Source organism: Dermacentor variabilis, chromosome 9, assembly GCF_050947875.1.
Source record: "Dermacentor variabilis isolate Ectoservices chromosome 9, ASM5094787v1, whole genome shotgun sequence".
Lineage (NCBI taxonomy): Eukaryota > Metazoa > Arthropoda > Arachnida > Ixodida > Ixodidae > Dermacentor > Dermacentor variabilis.
Window position 1 is genome coordinate 9,073,082 of NC_134576.1, and position 26,233 is coordinate 9,099,314.

General features: G+C 49.6%; 1 protein-coding gene across 2 annotated transcripts in view; it reads right to left on the bottom strand.

Annotated features, from left to right (window-relative positions):
- The window catches only part of egl (Egl_like_exo domain-containing protein), a 286,622-nt gene that overhangs the window by 18,738 nt on the left and 241,651 nt on the right, over positions 1-26,233 (bottom strand). For both annotated transcript variants that reach the window (XM_075670761.1, XM_075670760.1), the window contains one exon: positions 6,747-7,075. In XM_075670761.1, the coding sequence (XP_075526876.1) occupies positions 6,747-7,075 (329 nt within the window). The remainder of the gene's footprint in view (positions 1-6,746; positions 7,076-26,233) is intronic.

Consider the following 26,233-nt stretch of genomic DNA (forward strand, 5'->3'; position numbering starts at 1 on the left):
ACATTAATTGTTTCACCATGGGATAAGACACTTATTAGTCAGTCTGTTAGATATGCCACAGCGTATTCATGCGCGACATGTGCGAGGGAAAGGCTTTGCGTGTAGCCAACTGAAGCACTATTAGCCTCATGCATCCCAAAAAAGATGTCATTTATGAAAGGAGCGCCGCTTTTTTTTTTTTCATTGCAGTTTGGAATATGCATGAACATGAATGGGGATTTGGGTGGCGAACAAATGTTCCTAGGCTATTGGCCACATCCTGGTGCATCAGTGCCAGCTCCTGCAATCACCCAAGCTAAGCAGCGTTGATCTGAACTAGTACCTGAGATGATAACCACCTCCAGGAATGCCAACTGATGATAGCTCCACCTGCCATGGAATAGTTCAAATGTTCACCTTGTGTGATATAGTTATGGTAACGGTGGCGAATGATACCTGCTTCTCGCACAATAAATAACCAAAAATGCATCAAAAGCTGAAGGAAAGCGAGCAGATGTTATTCACATAAAGTTATGCACATACTGTGCAAGTTATGTTTTACACACTATATTAAATGATCATGATAAATAACTAGCCAAAACAGCTTATTCCAGAACTGCAATGACCTAACTACAATCAATGGCAAGGATCATCTGAATGGGAATATATGGAGCAGCCACAAAAGATTTCTACAGGTGCACAGTATGCTCAGAAATAACTCTTGAAAGAAAGCACAGTGCACAAGGTATTTATGCGAAGTCACTTGGCATACATTTTTATCTTTTACCACAGCGCATGCGGAACTTTCTGCATCTTCACAAACGAGTCCATCATTTTGAGAGATAATCATTACATTAGCACCATAATTTAAGGGCTTGTACTATTCTCAGGCACCTTCTAAACGCGAGTAGGAGAAGAAGCAGAAGAAAGCGGACATGCCCCGCATCGGTTCTGTCTTTTTGAATGATTCTGCAGGCACTTTTGGCAGGACCACGCATTGAAGCTCATCATCGGATTCGTGAGGTTAACCCGAATCGGTGGATACCTTTGGACAAGGTGGGCCAGCATTTTTTGAACTTCTATAGCCTCTTTTGTGTCCATCGCACGTGGTCGCCACGCTGGGCCTAACGCCACGTAGGTCTAGCGAGCCCACCAAACCGGCATGGCCGATATACGCATGGACGACGAACTCTCCTTAGAGACGGAAGACGGCGAGGAAAGAATGGGTTGGCAGGTGGTCACCAACCGAAGATCACGTCGCGAAAAAGACCTGGGGAGCTGGTGGAGCCGCCAATTTGATCCAAGAATCAAAAGGAGAGGAGATCGCCAACAAAGGTGCTGTCGGGGCCGACAAGCTCAAGCGCCGGATTGTGAAGGCGTCAAGAATGCCACAACTGCCGGAGGAGCACAGGAAAATCATCGTTAGGCCTCGGGGAGGCCTCAACCTAAACAAGGTCAGCACAGCTATTGGAGAAGCGATCGTTGAGGCAGCCGGACTTACAGCAGACCAAGCGAAGGAAGACATCGTCTGCCCCAACTTCACACAGAATATTGTGGTGGTTAGTACACTGGACTCCTCTCATGCTGAAAGGTATGTGAGAATCAAGTCCATTATGATCATGGAGGCAGAATATGAAGTGAGCGCTTATGAAACGCCCCCCACTCTACGTGCAAGGGGGTTATTGGAAGAGTGAACCTCAATGACAGTGAGAGTGTGATCACGAAGAAGATTGTGCATGAATACGACCCAACGGCATTGGCTGCACAACGTATCAAAGCTACGGGCTCGGTTATTGTGCTTTTCGACGGATTCAGGGTGCCCAACTTCATCAAATATGGGTCAACCCTCGTGAGGTGCTATCTGTACAGAAAGCAATTTGACGTATGTTACGCATGTGGAAGAATCGGACACAGATCAGACGTTTGTCCAACACCTGATGTTGTGCAGTGCAGGGGATGTGGTATGCAAGACCCAGGGGAGGCTCATATCTGCTCTCCCAAATGCAAGTTCTGCGTAGAAGATCACCCCACAGGTGACAGGGCTTGCAAGCAGCGGTACCAAATACCATATGTAGTAAGAGTAAGAAGAAGACAATGCTCCAAAATGAAGACCGAGATGGAATCGGCCCAACCGACAAAGGAAACCCCTCCAGGCGCCGGAAGGCGCTCACGCTCGAGAAGCACATCAAGATCAAGACAGCGCTCAACATCAAGGGGAAGAAACCGTTCCAGGTCTCGGGAGGCGCAGGTGCGCTTCGAGGAGCAGGAGCTGAAGACAAACAAGAAAAAGGAGCCAGGAGCGACCTGGGCCGAGAAAGTCAAAGGTACTGCGAAAGTCACAGGTGCGCTAGCCTCGCAGGAACAAAGCAATGATGCCAGAGTAGAACAGCTGATCAGAGAGGTTATATCACTAAAGAAAGCAAATGAAGAACTTAAGCAGCAGATGCAGGAAATGAAAAAAGGGTTGAGGACAGAAAGTGGCAGTGTGGCAATAGCTAAGCCGGTGTGAAGAAGTAACAGCCAGGAAGAAGAAGACACACCGGCGCCCAAAAATAGAGCTGTGTTCAGGAGGCAGAATCGATGTGCTTGGTTCCGGAGGAGATTAGGAATGCGATTAGGGACCTAAAGGACACGGTAAACAGCGTTAACCTTAAAGTGGACAAAACATGGAAGTGGAAGTTAATAACCGAGAAAAGGTTGAAAAAGCTAGAGGCCCAAGGAGAGGATGAAGAATATCTGCCCTCGGAAGCCGAAAGCGCTAGAACACCCCCAGGAGCGGCAGGTGGTACAGTCAAGCGAACAGTGACAGGGGGTAGCAAGTCAGGCGGCAACGACAATAATAATGGATAACAGAAATAGACTTTGTGTGTGGCAGTGGAACTGCAGAGGATTTCAGCAAAAAAGAGCGTCACTAGCACAGATAATCAAAACGGTTGACAATAGGCCGAAATTAATAATGCTGCAGGAAACTCTAGCGGAGGAGATCGGGCTGTCCGGCTTCAACTCGGTCTGCAAAGGCAAAGAACCAGGCAGAGGAATTGCCACCCTAATTGACAAGAAAATTCCCTACATAGAGCATGATCTAAAATTAGGAGCGAGTAAAATTGAATACATATTGATAGAAATGGTCCTAAAAAGGCACAGAGGTAAAGCGCAAAGCTTGTTCGGCCTCAACATATATAGCAGTCCCAGAGAGATGAGACAGAGCTTCAGAGCAATTTTTAATAAGGCCATGGGGGTAGCCAAAACTGCGCCACTAATAATAGGAGGGGACTTCAATGCCCCGAACCAATCTTGGGGTTACCGCTGGAGTAGTAAGAAAGGGGAAGGAATATGGCATCTCGCCACGGATTTAGGCCTTTCTCTTATCACGGACCCAGCTTTTCCTACCAGGTGTGGCAGTTCCACGTGTAGGGACACTACCCCAGACTTATCCTTCACTTATAACTTACCCAGGGCAGACTGGATCAACTCTGGTACGGACCTAGGAAGCGACCATTATATACTACACATAATGGTGGAAACGACGGGGGTGGAGGTAAAGCATTTCACTTACATAGACTGGGATCACTTTAGAAAAATCAGAAAAGACAGAGCAGACACAGATAGAAAGGGGCGCATCAGACTACAAGAGTGGGTGGCTCAGCTTAGGGACGACTTGAATGCAGCAACTAAGGCCATAGAGACAGAGGAAGAGGTCAAACAAATTGATAGTAGATTGGCTCATTTGATCAAAGCCAAGCAATCGATTTTACAAAGATGGAAATCACAACGCTTAAACAGGAGACTTAGGAAACGAATTGCTCAGCTCAATAAGAATATAGAGGAACACACACGATATTTGCAGAAACAAAAATGGGATGAGGTGTGTAAATGTGTAGACGGAAGGATAAAACGTGGAGGCAATTGGAGTCTGCTCAGGCATCTGCTCAACGAAAAAGGCACTAAATCGAACAGACGTACGGCAGTGGCGAAACTTGTACACCAGGAAAGTCAGACTGTAAGCGCAGAGAGCATAATGGAGCGATTGGCTGCTAAATACTTGCCCCGCATGGAAAGAGGATCAAGATGTGAGTTATCCCGATTACTTAGGGGTAGAATGCAAATATATGGATCAGGAATTCACCGAAAGTGAGGTACGCACGGCACTGTATGATCTGAATAGTAGGTCAGCAGCTGGCCTGGATGGCATCTCTAACAGATTGCTTAAGAATTTGGACGACGAATCAATAAAATATCTAACCACATACATTAATGAACTATGGAAAGATGGGGTATATCCAGAAGAATGGAGGACGGCCAGTACTATCTTAATACCAAAGCCGGGCAAGCAACTCAACTTGGATAATCTGAGGCCAATTTCGTTAACATCATGTCCAGGGAAGACAATGGAGCATGTCATATTGAACAGGTTAACGAAATATGTGGAGGACAATGACATCCTACCGTACAATCTGATTGGTTTCAGATCAGGCTTGTCCACACAAGATGCCATGTTGTTAATCAAGCATCAACTGCTATTAGCTAAACCAAAAAACACCCGAGCTCTCTTGGGGTTGGATGTCGGAAAAGCTTTTGACAGAATTAAGCATAGAGCAATACTTGAAGTGATTTCCGAACTGGGATTGGGGAGAAAACTCTATGAAGTGGACAAAACCTTTCTTGGCAATCGTTCAGCTCACCTTAGATTCGGGGATATTAAATCAAAGAAGATGGATCTCAGTGACAGAGGGACGCTACAAGGGTCGGTCTTGTCACCTATGCTTTTCAACCTGGCCATGTCAAAAGTGGCAAAGGGATTAAAAGGGATAGAGGGCATTCACTTTACCATTTATGCAGACGATGTGACTATATGGACCGCTGAAGGAAGTATGGGACATGCGGAAAGCAGACTTCAGCAGAGCATTTATGAGGTAGAGTCTATTTTAGAGGACATGGGACTCAAATGCTCTGCTAATAAGTCTGAACTCCTTGTACTAAAGAACAGAAGAAGGGGTAGGAAACAGGGGGGTATGTTCCCGAGGAAGAACCCAGTTTAGTACTAACCACGAAGGCAGGCGAATCTATTAAGCAAGTAGAATCCATTAGAGTTTTAGGGTTATCCCTGGAGGCAAACGGAGCAAACGGAAGAACAATACGACACATCACAAGCAAGACTGTGGATGTAATAAGACTGCTAAGGAGAATCCCTAACAGACACAGAGGGCTGGGAGAGGAGAGTGCCATGAGACTGGTCCACGCTTTCGCCTTGTCTCACTTCTCCTATGTAGCTGGGATACTCAGTTGGACACAGACAGAGCTAAACAAGTTGAACAGATTAATTAAAAGGCTAGTCAAAACAACAGTGGGGTTACCATTTAACACGTCGGATAATAATTTAATGAAACTGGGGCTCCACAACACAATAGCCGAGATAATTGAAGCTCAGCAAAGTGCCCACAGAGAGAGGCTGTCTGGAACAAGGCCAGGTAGAGCAATACTAGAAGAGGTAGGGTGGTGCCCAACCGAATCCGAAATTTCAGGTGAAGGCACAGTAGAACTAAAAGATAGCATAAGAGAGATAATCAAGACGACTCCTTTCCCCAGAAATATGCACCCGGTGCACAACTTGGAAAGACGAAAGGCAAGGGCCAAAGCTCTCCTGCAAGAGATAGAACACTACAGAGAACATGCGGCTTTTGTAGATGCTGCATGGGTCAGAGGAAAGAAAGCCTTTACGGCAGTAGTAGTAGATGCAGATGGTCTCACTCGGGATGCTATTACAATCATGACTAAAGACACGACAGTCGCCGAACAAGTAGCGATAGCATTGGCTTTAAGGAATAATAAGTGGACGAAGATTTACAGTGACTCTAAGATGGCTATTAGACACTTTACCAATGGCTTTGTGACCAAAAGGGCTGCCCAGCTGATCGGTGAGTTGGACAGCCAAGGGATCGAAATCTGCTGGTTTCCTGCGCACATGGGGTCTGTCAATCCGTCTCGGAAGAATTTAAACGAAATGGCTAACGCAGCTGCACGAGGACTTACTATCCGTGCACTACGCGACCAGGACCTTAATAATATACAGGAGGAAAACAGGGACCAATTACTTACATATAATGAAATCACGAGACATTATTACATGAACAGAAGGGAATTCCCAGTGCCACACGCTAAGCTCAACAGAGCTCAAGCAGTGACTCTAAGATTGTTGCAGACAAGAACTTATCCAAGTCCAAACTTTATTAATAAGCTATATCCTGAAAGAGAGGTACAAATCAATTGCGAGAAGTGTAATGGCATCAATACTCTGGATCACATGCTTTGGCAGTGTCCTGTGACTTTCACAGACTGTGATAAAGAGAGAGACTGGTGGCGGCGAGTCCTACACAGTGGAGTTCTTTCCGATCAAGTACAGGCCGTCCAGATGGCCCACGATACGGCGGTAAGGTTAAACCTTACTGTCCCGACGTGGGAGCCGCCTGCGTCAACCCAAAGGTTGATCTTCAGGACATTAAATAAAATTCATCATAGCATACCATACCATACCATACTATTCTCAGGAATGTAGCGCATCAATTTAGGTCCAACTATAACATGCATCCGCAACTCTTGTTTATGTTACACTGGCAATGTTCTGGCTCTTATGCCTAAATCAGAGTTCATGCTAACTTTAGTGACCAGATGCTTGATGATGTGACATCTTACTTTCGAATAACGAGTGTTCTACATTAAAATTTCATTCCACAAGTATAGTACATTGTATACAATTTGCCACAGCTCACCTGAGAAGGCGTATCTCACGGTTGCTCAGCACTACCTGGCGCTGCGTATGCTGGGCAGCATCCAAGCGCCGGCGCAGATCATCCACCTCGTGGTCTAGTTTGCGCTGCTTCTTGCGCTGCTTTACCTCATCAGGGCTTATGTGTGCCAAGGCCTGCTCCTCACAAAGAGCCCACAGGAGGGGCTCTGACTCAGGTCGCAGGGCTCCCCGCAGGGCTCCGTACACCCCGGGTAGCAGGCAGAATACATCAAAGGCCGCATGGAACACCATGTCCTCACTCAGGGGTCGCCGGCTCCAGAACTTCTGGTCCCGCCGGTACAGGCTCTTCACCTGGACGTGCATGCCTTTGTTTTGTGTGCGTTTGCTTGCCTGCACTGCTTCTTACACTCTCAACATTAAAGGAACGATCAAAAGGTGGTGGAATGACTACTGCAAACACACAATGTTCACTCATGGGCTCAACAGTGCACTGCCGCATGATATTGTCACATGGTAGTGACGGTTGAGGACACAGCAAGAAAACTGTGAATGGCGAAACTAACTTTATTGGGCAAACCTATGCCCAGAAAAACAGACTACACTCAATGCTCAATGAAAACAGTGCACACAGTCGGCGATCGTCAAAAATCTGATCAGCGAGTGAAGCGCGTCGGCTTTTACAGAACAGTCGACGAATGTTCCAGAGTAATCGCTGGGACCCGCGTGCTTTCAACAAATTTCTACGTCATTCGCATTGTGCATGCATGGAATCAGATTACACAAGGTTCGGCGACAACAGACAGCGGATAGAAGCATCGATAGAATTCTAGAACCTTCCGAGACATGTAGACACGTCCTGTGCTGAGCGATAACATTTCTTAGATGGTAAAAGCGCTCAACCGTAAAAGATAAACGAGTTCACGTGTCGATTCTCCCCTCTCGAAAGGCATCGTCCTGATGCTACAAACATAACGGGAGGTGAAACAAGAAAGGACATTTGTTAAAAAAAGTAACAAAACAACTAAGAAACAAAGTCTAAGGTGACAAAGTCCAAAAAAAAAAAGCCCAAAGTTCAGCTATGCGACGTCCCCAAAGTTCATTAGCGCTGGTGGAACAGCTTAAGTTGCACATGAACTACTTCAGGTCGTGAGCGGAGCCACTGTGATAGCGAAATGCCGTCTGGCACAACCTCATAGTTGAGTGCGCCAATGCGTCGGATGATCTTGTATGGTCCGAAATAGCGGCGTAAAAGCTTCTCGCTCAGTCCTCGTCGGCGTATAGGGGTCCAAACCCAAACACGGTCGCCAGGCTGGTACTCGACATAGCGTCGCCGAAGGTTGTAGTGTCGGCTGTCAGCCCTCTGCTGGTTCTTGATCCGCAGGCGGGCGAGCTGTCGGACTTCTTTGGCGCGCTGGAGATAGGTGGCGACGTCAAGGTTCTCTTCACCGCAGACGTGCGGCAGCATGGCGTCGAGAGTAGTTGTCGGATTCCTACCGTAAACCAGCTTGAACGGTGTGATCTGTGTTGTTTCTTGCACTGCTGTGTTGTAAGCGAATGTTACGTGCAGCAGGACGGCATCCCAGGTCTTGTGTTCGACGTCGACATACATTGCTAGCATGTCGGCGAGGGTCTTGTTCAGGCGCTCCGTGAGACCATTCGTCTGCGGGTGGTAGGCAGTTGTCCTCCTGTGGCTTGTCTGGCTGTATTGCAGAATCGCTTGGGTGAGCTCTGCTATAAAGGCCGTTCCTTTGTCGGAGATGAGGACTTCTGGGGCACCATGTCGAAGCAGGATGTCCTCGACGAAAAATTTCGCCACTTCGACTGCGCTGCCTTACGGTAGAGCTTTAGTTTCACCGAAGTAGGTGAGATAGTCCGTCGCCCCAACGATCCACTTATTTCCGTATGTTGATGTCTGAAACGGTCCAAACAAATCCATCCTGACCTGCTGAAATGGTCGGCAAGGAGGTTCGATCGGCTGTAGTAATCCTGCTGGTCTTGTCGGTGGTGTCTTGCGTCGCTGACCGTCTCGGCATGTCTTGACATAACGGGCGACGTAAGCAGTCAGGCGCGGCCAGTAATACCTTTCCTGTATCCTCGACAGCGACCGGGAGAATCCGAGGTGCCAGCGGTTTGATCGTCATGTAGGGTGTACAGCACTTCTGGACGCAGCGCTGACGGAACAACAAGAAGGTAGATGGTGCAGACTGACAAGAAGTTCTTCACGAGCAGGTTGTTTTGTAGCGTGAATGAAGACGATCTGCGGTTAAGTGCCCTAGGGACATCGGCGTTTCCTTCCAAATAGTCAAGGAGGCTTTTTAGCACCGCATCTGCTCGTTGCTGTTTAGTGAAGGCTTCCGCGCTTATTATTCCGGGGAAGGCGTTGTCGTCCTCGTCGTCTTACGGTGGGGGATTGATGGGGGCGCATGGTAGGCAGTCGGCGTCAGAGTGTTTTCGTCCAGGCTTGTAGATTACCGTGATGTCATATTCTTGCAGTCTGAGGCTCCACCGCACCAGCCGACATGAAGGGTCCTTTAAGTTGGCTAGCCAACACAACGCATGATGGTCGCTGACGACTTTGAGTGGCCTGCCATAAGGTGAGGGCGGAATTTTGCTGTAGCCCAAATGATGGCGAGGCATTCCTTTTCAGGCGTAGAATAATTGCCTTCCGCTTTGGCAGCGACCGGATAGCATAAGATATCACCCGTTCAAGTCTGTCTTTCCTCTGGACTAGGATGGCGCCGAGGACTAGGCTACTGACGTCAGTGTGGATTTCGGTATCGGCATCTTTGTCGAAGTTAGCAAGTACCGGCGGCAACTGCATGCGTCGTTTGAGTTCTTGAAATGCGTCAGCCTGTGGCATTTCCCACTTGAACTCAACATCACATTTGGTTAGATGCGTTGGCGGCTCAGTGATGCATGAAAAGTCCTTGACAAAGCGCCTGTAGTAGGCGCACATGCCAAGAAATCTACGCACTGCCTTCTTGTCGGTGGGCTGCAGGAACTTTGCGATGGCAGCTGTCTTCTGCGGGTCGGGGCGTACTCCAGATTCGCTGATGACGTGGCCTAGAAACAGAAGCTCATCATAAGCGAAGCAACACTTTTCCGGCTACAGAGTGAGCCCTGATGACTTGATGGCCTCAATACTGTCGCAAGCCACCTAAAATGATCGTCGAAATTTCCAGCGAAGACAACGACGTCATCCAAGTAAACAAGCCACGTCTGCCACTTCAATCCTGCTATAACTGTGTCCATGATGCGCTGAAACGTTGCAGGCATCGAGCATAGTCCGAATGGCATGACCTTGAACTCGTAGAGGCCATCTGGCGTGATGAAGGCAGTCTTTTCGCGATCTCTCTCGTCGACTTCTATTTGCAAGTAGCCAGACATGAGGTCCATCGACTAGAAGTATTTAGCATTGCAGAGCCGATCCAATGCGTCGTCTACCCGTGGAAGGGGGTATACGTCCTTCTTCGTGATCTTGTTCAGTCGACGATAATCGACACAGAAACGTAGGGTTCCGTTCTTTTTCTTCACCAGGACTACAGCAGATGCCCACGGACTTTTTGATGGCTGGATGATGTCGTCGCACAGCATTTCGTTGACTTGATGCCTAACAGCTTCACGTTCTCGCATCGAAACTCGGTAAGGGCTCTGGCGGAGTGGTCGAGTGCACTCTTCAGTTATTATGCGATGCTTTGCAACTGGTGTTTGTCGAATCCTCTATGATGTCAAAAGCAGTCTGTATCATCGGAGAAGACTTCTGAGCTGTTGCTGCTTACTCATGGTGAGACCTGGATTTACGTCGAAGTCTGGTTCGGGAACTATGGTCGTCGGGGTAGATGTGGCAGTATCCGAGAGGACTAACGCATTGCTGGTTTCCAGAAGTTCCTCGATGTACGCGACTGTCGTGCCCTTGTTGATGTGCTTGAGCTCCTGGCTGAAGTTTGTCAGCAACACTTTCGTTTTTCCTCCGTGGAGTCGAGCGATCCCTCTTGTGATGAAAATTTCATGGTCTAGCAGTAGGCATTGGTCACCCTCGATGACGCCTTCTACGTCGGCAGGTGTTTTGGTGCCGACGGAAATGACAATGCTGGAGTGGGGCGGGATGCTGACTTGACTTTGACCACCACTCAAGGCATGGTGGCTATGAAAGCTCTCCTGCGGTATAGCTTGATCTTCCGACAGCGTTATTGACTTCGACTTCAGGTCGATGATTGCGCCATGTTGGTTTAGGAAGTCCATGCTGAGAATGACGTCGCGTGAACATTGTTGGAGGATAATGAAGGTGCCAGGGCAAGTGCGGACATGAATGGTAATTCTTGCCGTGCATATTCCAGTCAGCGTGATGAGGTGTCCTCCAGCGGTCCGAATTTGAGGGCCTTCTCATGCAGTCTTAACTTTCTTCAAGTGGGCAGTAATGGGTCCACTCATGACGGAGTAATCGGCTCCTGTGTCTACTAAGGTGGTGACTGCATGGCCATCGAGAAGCACATCAAGGTCGGTGGTTCTTTGTCTTGCGTTACATTTAGGTCTTTGTGTCGGATCACGGCTGCGTTGCGTTGACCTGTGGCTGGTATGTGGCATCGTCAGGTTGCCTTTCGTCGACACATGCTTTGCTTCCGGACTTCGTCAGGACGGCGGTGTGTCGTTATGTCGTCGAGGCAGTCTCTTCAGCGTCTTCGTCGGCAGCGGAGGATCTTCGTCAGCTCGACGAACAGTAACCACACCTCCATCGGTTCCTGCTTTTAGGTTTACGGATATAGGCTCGCAGAGCGGCCCTGTGCTGGGCCAGTGTACGGTCGGCGCTGCGGCGACAGGTAGTGGCCTGGTGATGGCGAACGGGACGGTCGTCGAGGGCTCCACTAAGTGGCGGCTAGGTAGTCAGCGATATCGCGAGGTCGTTCGCCAAGCTGTGGTCTCGGTGCGTTAACGGCGAACCCTCGGAGTCCCATTCCCGGTATGGGCATCGACGGTAGATGTGCCAGGCTTCTTCGCAGTGATAGCAAAGCGGACGATGGTCGGGGGCACGCCAAACATCAGTCTTCCTTGGAATGCTGCGTGGAGCGATGGGTTGACGTGCTCACGGGCGGGTGGTGGTGGACGATGGAAATGTGTCGTCACTGGGCCCTGCTGTGCGCGCGGAGGGGGTACGTGACGGCGGGCTACAGCGGCGTATGTCATCGCTTGTGGCTGAGGCTGCGGTGATTCAGGGGCTACTCTGAGTTGTTGTCGGAGCTCCTCATGGACGGTGTCTGCAATTGAAGCCACCTGAGGCTGTGATGAAGGGAACAGCTTCTGTAGCTCCTCCCGCACGACTGCTCGGACAGTCTCGCGCAGCTCGTCGGTGGCAAGTGAGTGAACTCCGGCATAGTTTGTCGAGTTTGTGCAGTGGTTGAATTGCCGGTTCCGCATTTCCAGTGTCTTCTCGATGCTGGTAGCCTTGGGAAGAAACTCGTCGCCGGTCTTCGGTAAGCTCCGTACCATTCCGGTGAAAAGTTCCTCCTTTACACCACGCATCAGTAGGCGGACTTTCTTCTCCTCGGACATTTCCGGGTCAGCGTGACGGAATAGGTGGTTCATTTCTTCTGTAAAAATCGTGGTGGTCTCATTAGGCGGCTGTACTCTGGTTTCTAGTAGTGCTTGGGCTCATTCTCGGCGTACGACGCTTGTGAATGTCTGCAGGAAGCCACTTCGGAATAGGTCCCAGGTCGTTAAGATGGCTTCTCGGTTCTCGAACCACGTTCTGGCGGTGTCTTCCAATGCGAAAAAGACATGTCGAAGTTTGTCGTCGCTGTTCCAGCTGTTAAATGCAGCGACCCTCTCATACATCTCAAGCGAGGTTTCTCGATCCTCGAATGTTCAACCGCGGAATGTCGGAGGCTCCCTGGGCTGCTGCAGCACAATGGGGGATGCTGGAGCTGACATTGGGGTTGACTGGGTGATGATCTTCCTAGTCGCCTCAGGCAAAAGTCCAGGCTCCAGGGGCAGTCCTTGCAGTCTGTGGCTACTTCGCGATTCTTGGCGACGTTGGTGTTGCCTTCCGCATTCGGGCTTGGGTCACAGCTTTGTGGGGGCATCCGGTACATGAACACAAAGCACCTCCACCAGATGTCATGTGGTATTGACGGTTGAGGACACAGCAAGAAAACTGTGAATTGCGAAACTAACTTTATTGGGCGAACCTGTGCCTAGAAAAACAGGCTACGCTCAAGGCTCAACGAAAACGGCTAACACAGTCGGCGAACGTCGAAAATCTGATGAGCGAGTCGAGCATGTCGGCTTTTATAGATCAGTTGTCGAATGTTCCAGAGTAATCCCTGGGACCCGCGTGCTTTCCACAAATTTCTACACCATTCGCGTCGCGCATCTATGCAATCAGATTACACAAGATTCGGCGACAACAGATAGCAGATAGAAGCATTGACAACATTCTAGAAACTTCCAATACATGTAGACGCGTCCTGCGCTGAGCGATAACATTTCTTAAAAGTGAAAAATGCTCATCCATAAAAGATAAACGAGTTCATGTGTCAATATGAAACGTCATGCTAATCAGCATGAACTGGATATGCTATGAAATGCTATGCTGCTGGGTTAAGAAAAAGAAAACGATGAAAAATAATGGGACAGGAAAGTACACCTTGTTTGTTTCCATTGTCTTGGTTGTAAACACCAACCACCCCCTTAACAAACTCTCATGATGGTTAGTCTCAATTATACAGAATATATAAATTAAGAGGTAGCTTCAGCACAACGAAAAAGTAATACCTGACACGCATCGGATAACTACATAATGACAGCACTGGTTGCAACATATTGTGGCAATGTGCAGCACAACTTCTATTGCAATGACTAGTTGTATTTCATATCGGCTGGTGTAAGTATGCTCATAGTGGCATAAATATCTCATTTCTGTGCATTCTTCTTTTAATGAAAAGAGTCGCACAACACCAGAATCTTTATAGCATGCCGTGGTTCATCAAAGCAACACAAAATGTCACCACTGCTGCCAGATATGTCCTCTGGTGTATGTCTACATTTTGGCTCTCTAATAATTTAATTATTTATTGTTTATTTATTCAGTAGCTGCATTGCCTTTGTAGGCAATTACAGCAGGTGGGTACCTACATATCTACATTAATTGTGACTCATTTCAACACACAAAGCGTGGTAAAAGTTTTCATTGTGTTGTATACCTACAATATTTGAGGTAAGAGCATTCCACTCTCTCATAAACCCTTAAAAGGAAATTCATGAAGTTTCAAGGCATGGTCCCTTCTACGCGAGATATATGATGGCAATGTCATATCTTTGTTTCTATCAATGCCTGTTTTAGAATGGTGAACACTGTGAAAAAATTTGAGGCCCTTTAGTTTTGTCCTTCAGATCCCGCCAATGAAGTGCGCGCTTGCTTTCGGTGACACTGAGGTTTCTGTCGTAATTCCCCAGAATGAATCGAACTGCTCTATTCTAAAATTTTTCATGTAAATCGACTAACTGACAGGTATAAGGATCCCAGCAGAAACACGGGTACTCAAGTACTCAACGTATGTGAGTGAAATACAGCCGTTCTTTCAATTTACTCAGTAACTGGCCAAAATTTCGACATAGGAAGCCCAATTTTCATGCTGCCTTCCTTCTTACCTCCTGTACAAGCCTGTTCCACCTTAAATCCGACGTAAATAAAACTCCTAAATATTTGCATTCCATAACCCTGAGTAGAGTAACACTGTTTAATTTTACTCGTACAGTAAAACCTCGTTAAATCGTACCCGCTCAAACAGTAGTTTTGTTTTAAAAGTAGTAAAGTCAAATCCCCAACTCAGCAGCCATTGAATGTAACATGTTTTGTATCTACATAAACCGTACCAGCTTATTGCATACGTATCGGTTAAGACGTAGTATTTCCACTTTTCTTTGCGCAAATATGGCAGTGCACTGTCAACAAATTTCCCTTTAGAGACGATTTCTTTTTATGTAAAAATTTGTTCAAGAAAAACATGAAACGACATTTGACTGAAGGTGAAATTCAAATGTAAGAAAACGTATCTACTGTTTGTTTATACATATGTTTCTCTCTATTTTTGTTGCGGACAAGTGCTGCAGTTGCATGTTTTCGTGTCTTAATTCACCAGTCATGTACGCATTGTATTTGTAAGTTTATAACTTTGAGTGCTTGCATATTACCTTGCACATGTTTGTACTTTTCCAGAATTATGTTTCACTGTGCGCATTGTAGCGTTGTTTTGACATATTTGTAGCGCCTTCTGTGTACATTTTTTTTGCCTTTATATTGTTACTGCCAACTGTATGGGTACCGGGGCCTCGTCAGGCCTTACCGCCTTTTGTCCTGGTCCCCTCTTTTCCTTGAAAAGAAGAATAAACTTCACTTCACTCCATTGGGCGGCCCAGCAGAACAACAAGCCTCAGAGATCAGCACAACAGCCTCCAAGCGCCCTGTGCGTTTGCACGTGAAGCCACATCGACATAATTTTGGCACTCTGCCAGAGCGTTGTGGCGTCGTGCAAGCGAGAACTCCCGTCATGCCGAAACTCAGATAAGAAAGAAGCCGGGTGCTTAGAAGAAAAATGAGACATCGTTCATGCTATCGAACACGACGCGAAAAGTCGGCACTGGCATGTGACATGGGTCTACTGTTGACTATGAGGTCTCCTCGATTTGGCTGCACTTTTTGCACTAGTTCAAAAAAGTGTCGTGTAAGTGTAGCGCAACACTAGCCCTCTCAGTGCAGCGGTCAAATCGAGGACAAAAGAGCAGAAACGTACAGGCCTTCGTCTGCTGCGACTCGGCGGCTGTGGCTTTTCTTTTGTTGGTGTGTGCCGCGAGCTTAAACGTGTGCGCAATGGCCTTTTTGGTCCTGTAGAAAGAATTTACGTATTAGTACCTAGAAATTAGTTCAACTTCGGCATCATTATTCAGAAAGCACCACCGAGCGCGGTTTCCACATCTTTCTGAATCATATATGGCACAACGTTTCAAACGACTGACCGATGTGGTTTTTAACGTCAAGGTAGCAGTAAGCTCGTGAAAATTAATACAAATGACTGTGACCTGAGGGAAAATCCCGGCCTTCAGTGCACTTAGCAGCAGCTGAACCCGGAAAGCGGTCTTAACAAGATGCTGCGTACACATCCTGAAGAAAACTGGCGTCCGTGCTGCGTTACTAATAACAGGCGCCGTCGATGCCTTCTACCAACACCCGCATGGCCACGGATCCGCATGTGTCGTCTGCTATCAAAAGCCTTGCACTACGTGCACGAGAAAAGAACTTGTGGAGAATCTAGTGCCGAAGTGTACATGAACTCGTGCAGCACGACGTCAAATTGAGTGCCGAAGTACAGGTGGCGCTAGCTGCACTGGCAAATCGAGTGCTAAAGTGCTGCACTCCTTAAACTAGTGCAGAAAGTGCAGCCAAATCGAGGAGACCTATGGTATGTGGCATTTGGAATGCGAAGAAGCTGCTCGGCAGCGCTGCTGCGACCACGAACAAATGTCAGCTACGAGGTCCGACTTTTCGCCATCATTGCCTCTGTTGCCAAAGTGTCGCCTAGTGACAGTGATAAGGACGACACGGAAGGCGACAGCACGCGCAATTTAGGCCCGACAGTGGCAGAAGCTGCGTGTTACGTCAGCCTCATGAATGCAATCGTTGCGACCAAAATAGCACCCTGCAATGAAAAGGTGCCCAGCAACACCTGCAGCATGTGCAAGCATGTAGCAAGCATGTGACGCTTCCCAAGCATAATGTTCGTTTGCCGCCAGGCTCGGTGGCCTGCTAAAGCTCGGCAGGCAACATTGGTCACCACACCACAATGAATAAACACCGACGAGCAAGGCTACTCGCCAGTCGGTCATCGTTCAGCACCACCACGCTGCGGAGCGTCCGTCTATCGGAGGGTGCCTCGAGCCCTCCCTTGTTCACGAGCCCGGGTGGATCGTGACACTGGCGACGAGGATGGCGACGAGTACCCGCGGAATGTCCCACGCTGCCGCGAGCGGCGAAACACCGCCCCCCGTTGCTGTCGCCATGTCGCCGTATGGAACGCTCGAGCCGTTCGAGGGAGATAGGTCCGCCCGGCAAATTTAAGAGGAGCAAGTCCACGTGTTCTTCCGGGCAAACGACACACCCGAGGCCAAACAGCGTCTTCAGACCCGCGTCTTCAGCCTCTTGCTCGACCTTCTCAAGCCAGTCACGCCGCACGTTAAGGCGCTGGGTGAGCTGCTTGCCATACTGCGCTTGCATTTTAACCCAGCACCGTCCACACTAATGGAGCGTTTCCGCTTCAACAACCGGAGCCGCCGGGAAGGAGAGACTCTCGGGCAATTCGTTGCTGCGCTACGAGGGTTAGTGAGTGCCTGCGTCTTAGGGGACCAACTGGACTCGCTGCTCCGGGACCGTTTCGTCTGCAGCATCAACAATCCCACCACGCAGACGCGACTCCCGGAGCTTCCTGACCCGTCGCTGGACGACGCCATGAAGGCAGCATTGGCAATGAAGCTGCCGCCAAGGACGCCAGCGAGAGAGAGAGAGAGAGTAAAACAACTTTATTAATAATATTTGAATGGTGAGAGCAGTGTGGGAGGAACCCTCAGTCCAGGGTCCCTAAGATGATTCCGGCGATGTTTCGAGCCTGTTGTATCGCAGCTTGGAGGACCTCGGGAGGTCCGTCGCAGAGGGCATCGTTCCACAGCTCTTTGTTGCGTAGGGGGTAAACGAGAGTTGGCAAGGGAGGAAAGAGGTTTGGAGTGCGCTCAATCGTGATGTGGAAGATTGTGGGTGAGCTGCCACAGCCAAAGCAACGATGTGCATAACAGTGTGGGTAGAATTTATTGAGAGAGACAAGATTTGGAAAAGTTGCGGTTTGTAACTGGCGTAATGACACTGGTTCCTCCCGCGAGAAGGACGGCAGTGGTGCGGCGTGGGTGCAACGAATGCATGTATAATGACGGAGTATGTCTTTGTAACGGAGCAAGGGATCCCCCCACTCTGAACTAGTCGCCTCACCACGCCGAGTCGCCCGGAGGGAAATTTCTCGGGCAACCGCATGTGTGCTTTCGTTACCCGGCAGCGAGGTATGACCAGGGGTCCAGAGTAAGTGGATGCGGGGAGGTGTGGTTGGTGTATTTTGCGGGATCTGTTTGAGAATTTGGTGCGCTGCTCTCGGGATGCCATGTCCTGATAGGAACGGCCGGCATGCCTGTTGCGAGTCCGTCAATATATACACTTCCTCAGGAACACGGATGGCGTATTGAATTGCAAGAACACCGAGAATTTCTCCGTAAGCGGAATTTGTTTCGCGCACTGCAGCAGAGTCTCTCAAGGATTCGGTGCCATCCAAAACTACCGAGGTATAGCCCCCTTGAGTGCGTGATGTGTCCGTGTATAAAGTATGTGTTTCCAGGATGTTTGCAAGCATGTGGCCAATGTATCGTACACGGGCTTTGCGCCGCCCTTTGTCATGCTCGGGGTGCATATTACGTGGCAATGGATGAACACTTAGTGCTTGGCGTATCGCTGACAACAATATCGTTGGACGGGTTTCAGGGTGGGACAGAGTATCCTAGCCGTGTGAGAAGATGGCGGCCAGTAGGAGTGAGTAGGAGGCGCTGGCGATGGCTGACCCAATGTGCCTCTAGCAGCTCGCCTAATGTGTTATGTGTCCCTAAGTTAAGGAGACGGTGTGTGGAAGTATAGTTCGGGAGGCCATGGGCCAGCTTCGTCGCTTTGCGAATCATTGCGTCTATGCGAAGTTGTTGCACTTGGGTCAACCGCTGAAATGGGAGATGGTATGTAAGGCGGCTGATTACGCATGCCTCCACCAAGCGCAGCAGGTCCTCTTCTCGAAGGCCCGAGCGCCTGTTGGAGACCCTCCGGATCATGGCCAGAATTTACTTAATCTGTCTGGATAGAAGGGAAACAGTGTAGTTTGACCTGCCATCCGCTTGGACGTGTAGGCCAAGGAAACGAGTACGATTAACGTGTGGTATCGGTGTGCCGTCCACATGCACAGTCATAGGAGGAGTAGAGGAACGGCTCTGGGGGCGAATGATTATGAGCTCCAAGTTTTCCGGAGCACATCTTAAGCCGCATTTTCTCGCGTACTCGGAAACTGTATCGACTGCCTGCTGCAGTCGGTCCTGGATGGCTCCGTCGGAACACCATGTCGACCAGATAGTAATGTCGTCCACATAAATAGCGTGGGCGACATCAGGGATCTGGTCGAGTAGCCGGGGGAGCCCTGCGAGCGCGATATTGAATATAGTAGGGGAAAGAACTGAGACCTGGGGTGTCCCATCCTACAAGGCGAATCGTACCGGATCGATGCGGTCCCATTCCTACGGTGGCTGTGCGATCTCGAAGAAATGCGCGGATATAGTTGTACATACGAATTCCACAGTGTGAATGTGCAACATTGCGAAGGATGAGGTCATGTTCAACATTATCGAATGCCCCTTTTAGGTCTAAGGCGATGAGTGCTCTCGTTTGGGTGGACGACGGAGGTCCTATGACTTCCTCCCGCAATTGTAAAAGCACATCTTTGGCAGACAGATGAGCCCGATATCCAAATTGAGAGTTAGAAAAGAATGATTTTTCTTCGAGGAAGGGCTGCAGACGCCGCAAGAGTACATGCTCCATGAGCTTACCAGTGCAGGATGTTAGGGAGATGGGTCGTAAGTTTTCAACCTTAACAGGCTTGCCCGGTTTGGGGATCAGTGTGATGTCGGCATGTCGCTATGCTTGGGGAAGCATGCCCTTGCGCCAGCAATCATTGAAGATATGGGTGAGGTGGTTAATATCCGCGTCACTGAGGTTGTGAAGGGTGGCGAATCGGATGTGGTCAGCTCCCGGTGCCGTGTTGCGGCGTAGGTCTTGTAGGACCACCCACACCTCGTCAAATGTGATGTCTGCATCGAGCAATTCATTCGCCTCGCCTACATAACGATAGTCAGGGTACTGTGGTGGCGGGCCTGTGGGTATGAAATGCTTATCTAGCTCTCTGAGGAGTGTCGAGACATCGTCCCTGTACTCGTGCATTAGGATGTGCAGCTGTTCAAATGTTTTTTCCCTTTGTTGCGGTGGGATCTGTGAGTGAGCGAAGAATCAACCACGTTTTCGCTGTGCTCAATGTGCCTGAGAGCGGATCGCAAAATCCTCGCCAGTTATTCCTCGTAAGGATCTCTGCATACTCCTGAGATTGCCGTGTAATTTGATCTATACGTTTCCTAAGTTTGCGGTTGAGGCGTTGCCGTTTCCATCGTCATGTCAACCCTCTGCGGGCGTTCTAAAGATGAAGTAAATGCGGGTCTGTGTCTGGTGTCTCGGTTGTGGTGCGCAGTGTGCTCGTGGTGGCCTCTAGATCTTGTGCGAGAGAGTCAAGCCAGCGTTCGTACCCTTGGCGCTCAGGTGAGTCCTGGCGATGTTCCCTGAACTTCGCCCAATCCATTATACCCACATTTCGCTCGGGCCTGCGTGCATCCCGTAATGACAAGGTGGTCACTACAATGTAGTGGTCACTACCAAGGTGCTCCTCTAAAGGCCCGTGCGCAACGACTGGGCGAGTATTGCGCACGAAGGTAAGGTCAAGGCAGGTGTCACGAGATACGCTGTTGCCCATTCGAGTGGGGTGCTCTGGGTCGGTAAGCAGTGTGTATCTCATGTTACAGATGGCATTCCATAAGCAGGTCTCTTTAGCCTGCGATTTAACGTAACCCCATGCAGTATGCGGAGCGTTAAAGTCGCCGGCCACCACACAAACCTGTCAAAACCTACCAAATTCTGTTAGTAGGTGCTGAAAACAGTGCATTCGCGAACGGGGGGGAACTGTATGCATTGAGTATAAACAGACTCTCGCTGCGTTTACCTTGCGTAATTATTTCCAATATTTGGTGAGGAATGTCAATGTTAGTGGTATGCATGCGAAAAGTAACATGTTTCGAAACTAAGGCTCCCACAAGAGGAGAGACACTCGAGAGCGTGCTGTAGCCGGATAAAGAAGGGGCGCAATTGACTTCCTGTGAGAGGATGACATCGGGAGGGTTCGTGGATGCGGCGATATAATGCTGTAGGGAACCTCGTTTTCGGCGGAATCCCCTACAATTCCATTGCCACATCACTAGTTGCTCCGCGTTACACGGCGCCATCATCATCGTAAGAGGAAGCAGGCGGTCGTGCATAGGGATGCGGGTGCCGGGTGCCCACATTTGAAGGTTACGGCCGAGAGCCTTGGGCGGAAAGCGCGCTTTCGTTGTTACCGCTAAGCTCAGGAGCTTGCATGCGTGTGAAAGTGCACTCTATACATGATTTCACTTGCTCCGTAATCCCTATTTGAAGGGCCTCCATTTGGCGTTCTATCCTGTCCAGAGCCGCCTGCATACTAGTGCTCATGTCTGCCACCAGCGCATTCATTTGTTTTTGCAGGCGCTCACAGCGCGCCTCCATGTCACGATGTAGGCAGGCTATTTCTATTAGAGGATCGGGATTTGGTAACAAATTGGTAATAGAGGAAGGGGTAGGGAGAGATTTACGAGGCGGAGCGAGCTGTGGGGGACCCTCCGCCCGACCTTCTTCCCGAGGCGCCTCCATTGCTGTTTTCTTCTCCGGGGTCCGCTGCACCCCTGAAAGGACCAGGGTCACCTTGGCTGGGGCGTTGGTCTGCAGGGCCTTCTTGCAGGGTTGTTGGGAAGATGGGGAAGGAGGGCGCTTCTCTGGGAGGCGCACCGATGCCTCGCGGGATCGGGACCGAGACTTGAACTTGCGACGAGATCTCGAACGGGTCTCCGACCAGACTTTTCTGGTCTCCTTCGCTGGGGCCCGCGACGTTCGGGTCTCCGCCGTATCTGTGGTAGCGGTCGGGTCGCTGGAGGGTTGGAGTTCACGCTGCTCTTTCTCGAGAGCTTTCCGCACTCAAGCTTTGTTCAGTGTCTGCCTAGCACGCCGCGGGAAGTTTGGATCCGCTGTAGGGTGGGTCCCGTCACAGGATCTGCAGTGTGGGGTGCATGGATGTGACGGGGTGGGGTTGTCAGTTCCGCACGTCACGCGAATGACCACATGCAGCGTAGGACAGTAATCAGCCCAATGGCCGAGCTTGTGACATATCTTGCAAACCAGCTGGCGGGGTCGATGGAGGTAGCAGCGGAGTTCCGCACCATAGAAACGCACGTAGCGAGGCACTTTAAGTCCTTCAAATGTTACCAACGCAACATTGGTTTGACCCATCATTTGTGCTTGAAGTATTTGAGTTCCAGGAGCCACAAGCTCATCCACTAGCTTGGAAGACGGTGTACCGGGCAAAAGGCCAGGAACAATTCCCTTGCGTGGGTTGTCTGGGGCCGCAAAATATGTCGTGATGGGATAGACCCGCTGACCAAGGTTCAGCTCCCTCACCTTGTACAATGCATCGGCTACGTGTGACTGGGGTGTGCTGATGATTGCCAAGTTCTGCTCAGGTCGCAGTCGGAATATGATGTCCTGACAATCCTCGGTGGTCAAGCCGGCTGCACGCCATAGAGCACTGGCGAGTTCTGGGCGCGTCCACTTATTGAGACAAAGTCCTCCGTGAGGCCGCAGAATTATCTTTTCATCGTGCAAAGGAAGTTGAGGCAGGTTCTGATTCCGAATGCGCTTGCGTACGGTAGGCTGGGAGGCGTCCGGAATGCCCAAGATGTTCTCGGAGGGTTGCATCGTAGCACCCGTTTGACGGATGCATCGCTTATGTATGACTGTCTTCCAACAGCCACCTTTGTCGTCGGCAGTTTTGTCGTCGTAAATGTTCGGGGCAGCACCTTCCTCCATCCTTTCCCCGGTCTGAGTGTCCACCTCTCGCTGTTGGGAGGGAAAATTGGCGACGATGGGATCGGCGGCCACTCCCGCGGTGTCCACCTCGGGCGTCTTCGTTGTTGTTGAGGAACGCGCGGTGACGTTCTCCATCGCCGATTGCATTTTCTGCTCGTTGGAAAATGACATTGCAGTAGATAAATGCTCCAAGATTGCCCATGCGACTGGCTCACCGTCGACGGAAGCGGCAGTCAACGAGTTGGCAACAAAGGGCAGTACCTACGGTCGCTGTGGTGGTGCCCACTGCCCCTCACAGTGCCAGTTCTCTCAAGCACAATGCTTTACGTGCGGGAAAACTGACCACCTCGCACGTGTTTGCCGAAGGGGGAGGACGAACAGCAAACAGCAGCAGCAGCAGCAGCAGCAGCCTGATTCAAGCCCAGGTACAACACAAGCCCGCGGCCAGTGTAGCCATCGCAAGGGTACGCGGCGGAGGCATGCGGCAGCAAGCTCAAGTTCTTCCGCGGCCAGGCTCCACGTCGTGGCCGAGGACCCGCTGATTTTCGACATGTGGCGCACAGGCAGACCCGCACCTCTTCTTCTTTTCTCGTGTCCCGCGCTGATGGCACATTGCTCCGATTGCGCGTGCCTTGCGAGTTTGTGTTGCCCGCTTCACTGCCGCTATCTTTCGCAGGTAGCAGTGAACAGCTGGACGGACGCAGGAAGCGGCTGGCGTGCGTAATTTGAAATCATCTTGTGTCATTGTCCCCCTTCTAAAAGTGCATCGTCCCGATGCTCATACAGAAGGCGGTGGTTTCTAGACTGTCACGAACTCGCAATGTTTGTAGGCGGAAGCAGTTACAGCCTGTCGTAGTACGGTTTCATTCGGACGACATGGACAATTTCTGTTCGATGCCGCCGTCGTGATGAGGTTACTTGACCTTCTGGAGCAACTTTGCAGTTTAATGGACTAATTCGGCGAATTATCCTATACGGGCCAAAATAACAATGAAGAAGCTTCTTGGATAGGCCGCGTATCCGTACGGGAGTCCACACCCATACTTTGTCTCCAGGTGCATACTGGACGTCTCTTCGTTGCAAGTTGTATCGGTCCGTGTTGGTTTGCTGCTGCTGCTGAATGCGGTGTTGCACCAGCTGCCGTGCTTCTTCGGCTTTTTGTGTGAAGTCGCTGATGTCATTGTCATTTTCGAAGGTCTCATCTACTGGTAGCATTGCATCTAAGGTTGTGGTGATGGTCCGGCCAAAATCGAGTTGGAAAGGTGTCATTTGAGTGGTCTCTTGCACAGCGGTATTGTACGTGAACGTTGCGTACGGTAGTATCCTGTCCCATGTTCGGTGCTCCATGTCCACGTATATTGACAGCATATCAGTCAGCGTTCTGTTCAGTCATTCAGTCAGCCCATTTGTCTGCGGATGATATGGGGTGGTTTTTCGGTGACTGGTGTGCGTCAATTTCATGATGGACTGTGTCAAATGGGCAGTAAATATGGTTCCTCGGTCCGTGATGAGAACTTTAGGAGCACCATGCCGTAGTACTATGTTAGTGACGAAAAAATCAGCTACTTCACTGACCGTTCCCTTGGCAAGAGACCCTCTCTCGGCATATCGAGTTAGGTAGTCAGTTGCAACTACAATCCAACACTTTCCTGATGACAATGTGGGAAAGGGGCCAAGTAAGTCCATTTCCACTTGTGCAAATGGAGTTTCCGGTGGCTGTATCGGTTGTAGGCGACCTGCTGGCTTGAGTAGTGGTATTTTACGTCTTAGGCAGTCCCGGCAGGTTCTTACGCAGTGTTGCACAGAATGCAATAGCTTTGGCCAGTAATACTTTATGCGGATGCGAGCGAATGTTCTGCTCACTCCTAAATGTCCTGCTGATGGGTCGTCGTGGCATGCTTCCAATATCTCGAGTCGTAACTTTGAAGGTACGATGAGCAGAAATGTCTCTGCACTGTGTTCAAAATTTCTTTTGTACAGGACCTTGTTTCTCAGGACGAGCGACGACAAGCTGCGGACAAAAGCTCGTGGAATGTCAACAAAATCAATGAGCAGGCGAAACTCCGCGTCGCATGGCTGATGCTGAGCCATTTGCGATGTTGTCACAGCTCCTAGGAACGGGCAATCCTGTTTATTTTCCCTAAGCGTAGATCCCGTGTATTCAATCGGTGCACATGACAAGCAATCAGAATCACTGTGCTTGTGCCCGGACTTGTATAAGACCGTTATATCGTATTCTTGCAGCCGTAAACTCCATCTTGCCAGCCGTCCAGATGGGCCTTTGAGATTCGCCAGCCAGCACAACGAATGATGGTTGCTGATAGCTCGGAATGGTCGGCCATATAAGTATGGTCTAAACTTGCTGATGGCCCATATCACCGCAAGGCATTCTTTTTCTGTCGCTGAGTAGTTCACCTCAGCCTTCGGAAGTGTTCGACTAGCATATGCAATGAATCGTTCCTCTCCGTTTTGCCACTGAATGAGGACGGCACCGAGGCCTAAATTGCTTGCGTCTGTGTGAATATCAGTTTCGGCTTCCTCGTCGAAATGAGCAAAAACTGGGTGGTTCTGAAGACGCTTTCGTAGCTCGTTGAAAGCATTCTCCTGCTCATTCAACTAGACGAAAGGCGCGTCTTCCTTTGTTAGCCGCGTTAGTGGTTCGGCGATTCTTGAAAAATTTTTGACGAAGCGTCTGTAGTAGGTGCAAAGTCCTAAGAATTGCCTAACAGCCTTTTTGTCGGTTGGTTTTGGAAATTTCTCCACTGCCGCAGTCTTCTCAGGGTCCGGGCGAATGCCTTCTGAACTGACGACATGGCCGAGGAAAAGAAGCTTGCGGAAGCCGAAATGACATTTCTGCGGTTTTATCATTAGAGCTGCTAATCTAATAGCTTCCATCACAGCCCGCAGTCGTTCTACATGCTGCTCGAAGGTGGTAGAAAAAACCATGACATCGTCAAGATAAGCGAGACAGGTTTGCCATTTCAGACCGGTGTCCATCATCCGCTGAAATGTGGCAGGTGCGGAACAAAGGCCGAATGGAAGCACTTTGAACTCACATAGTCCACCTGGCGTCACAAACACCATCTTTTCACGATCTCGTTCGTCCACTTCTATCTGCCAGTAGCCGCTTTTGAGGTCCAGGGAGGAAAATAATTTGGCATCTCGTAGTCTATGTAGAGTGTCATCGGTTCTTGGAAGTGGGTACACATCCCGCTTTGTGACGGCGTTCAGCTTTCGATAGTCAATGCAGAAGCGCAAGGTCTGGTCCTTTTTCTTTACAAGTACCACAGGCGATGCCCAGGGACTTGCCGACAGCTGAATTACATCATCTTCCAGCATTTCCTTAACTTGACTTCTCATAGCTTCTCTCTCTTTTGGTGACACACGGTAGGGATGCTGGCAAATAGGCCTCACTGATTCGTCGACAATAATCTGATGTTTGGCAATAGATGTCCACTGGACTTTGGATGACATTGAAAAACATTCGGCGAACTCTCTTACGAGGGCCTCTATTTGCTCCTTCTGTCTGGGCGATAGACCTGGTTCGATGTCGATGGCTGCAAGGACAGAATCTACATCTTGTAATTTCGATGTCGAAGTGTCTGGAATGCACAGGTCTGTAATTTGGATGAAGTTATTAAGGCTGGCAATAACGGTCCCCTTCGCGACATGTTGCACCTTATTTCCAAAATTAG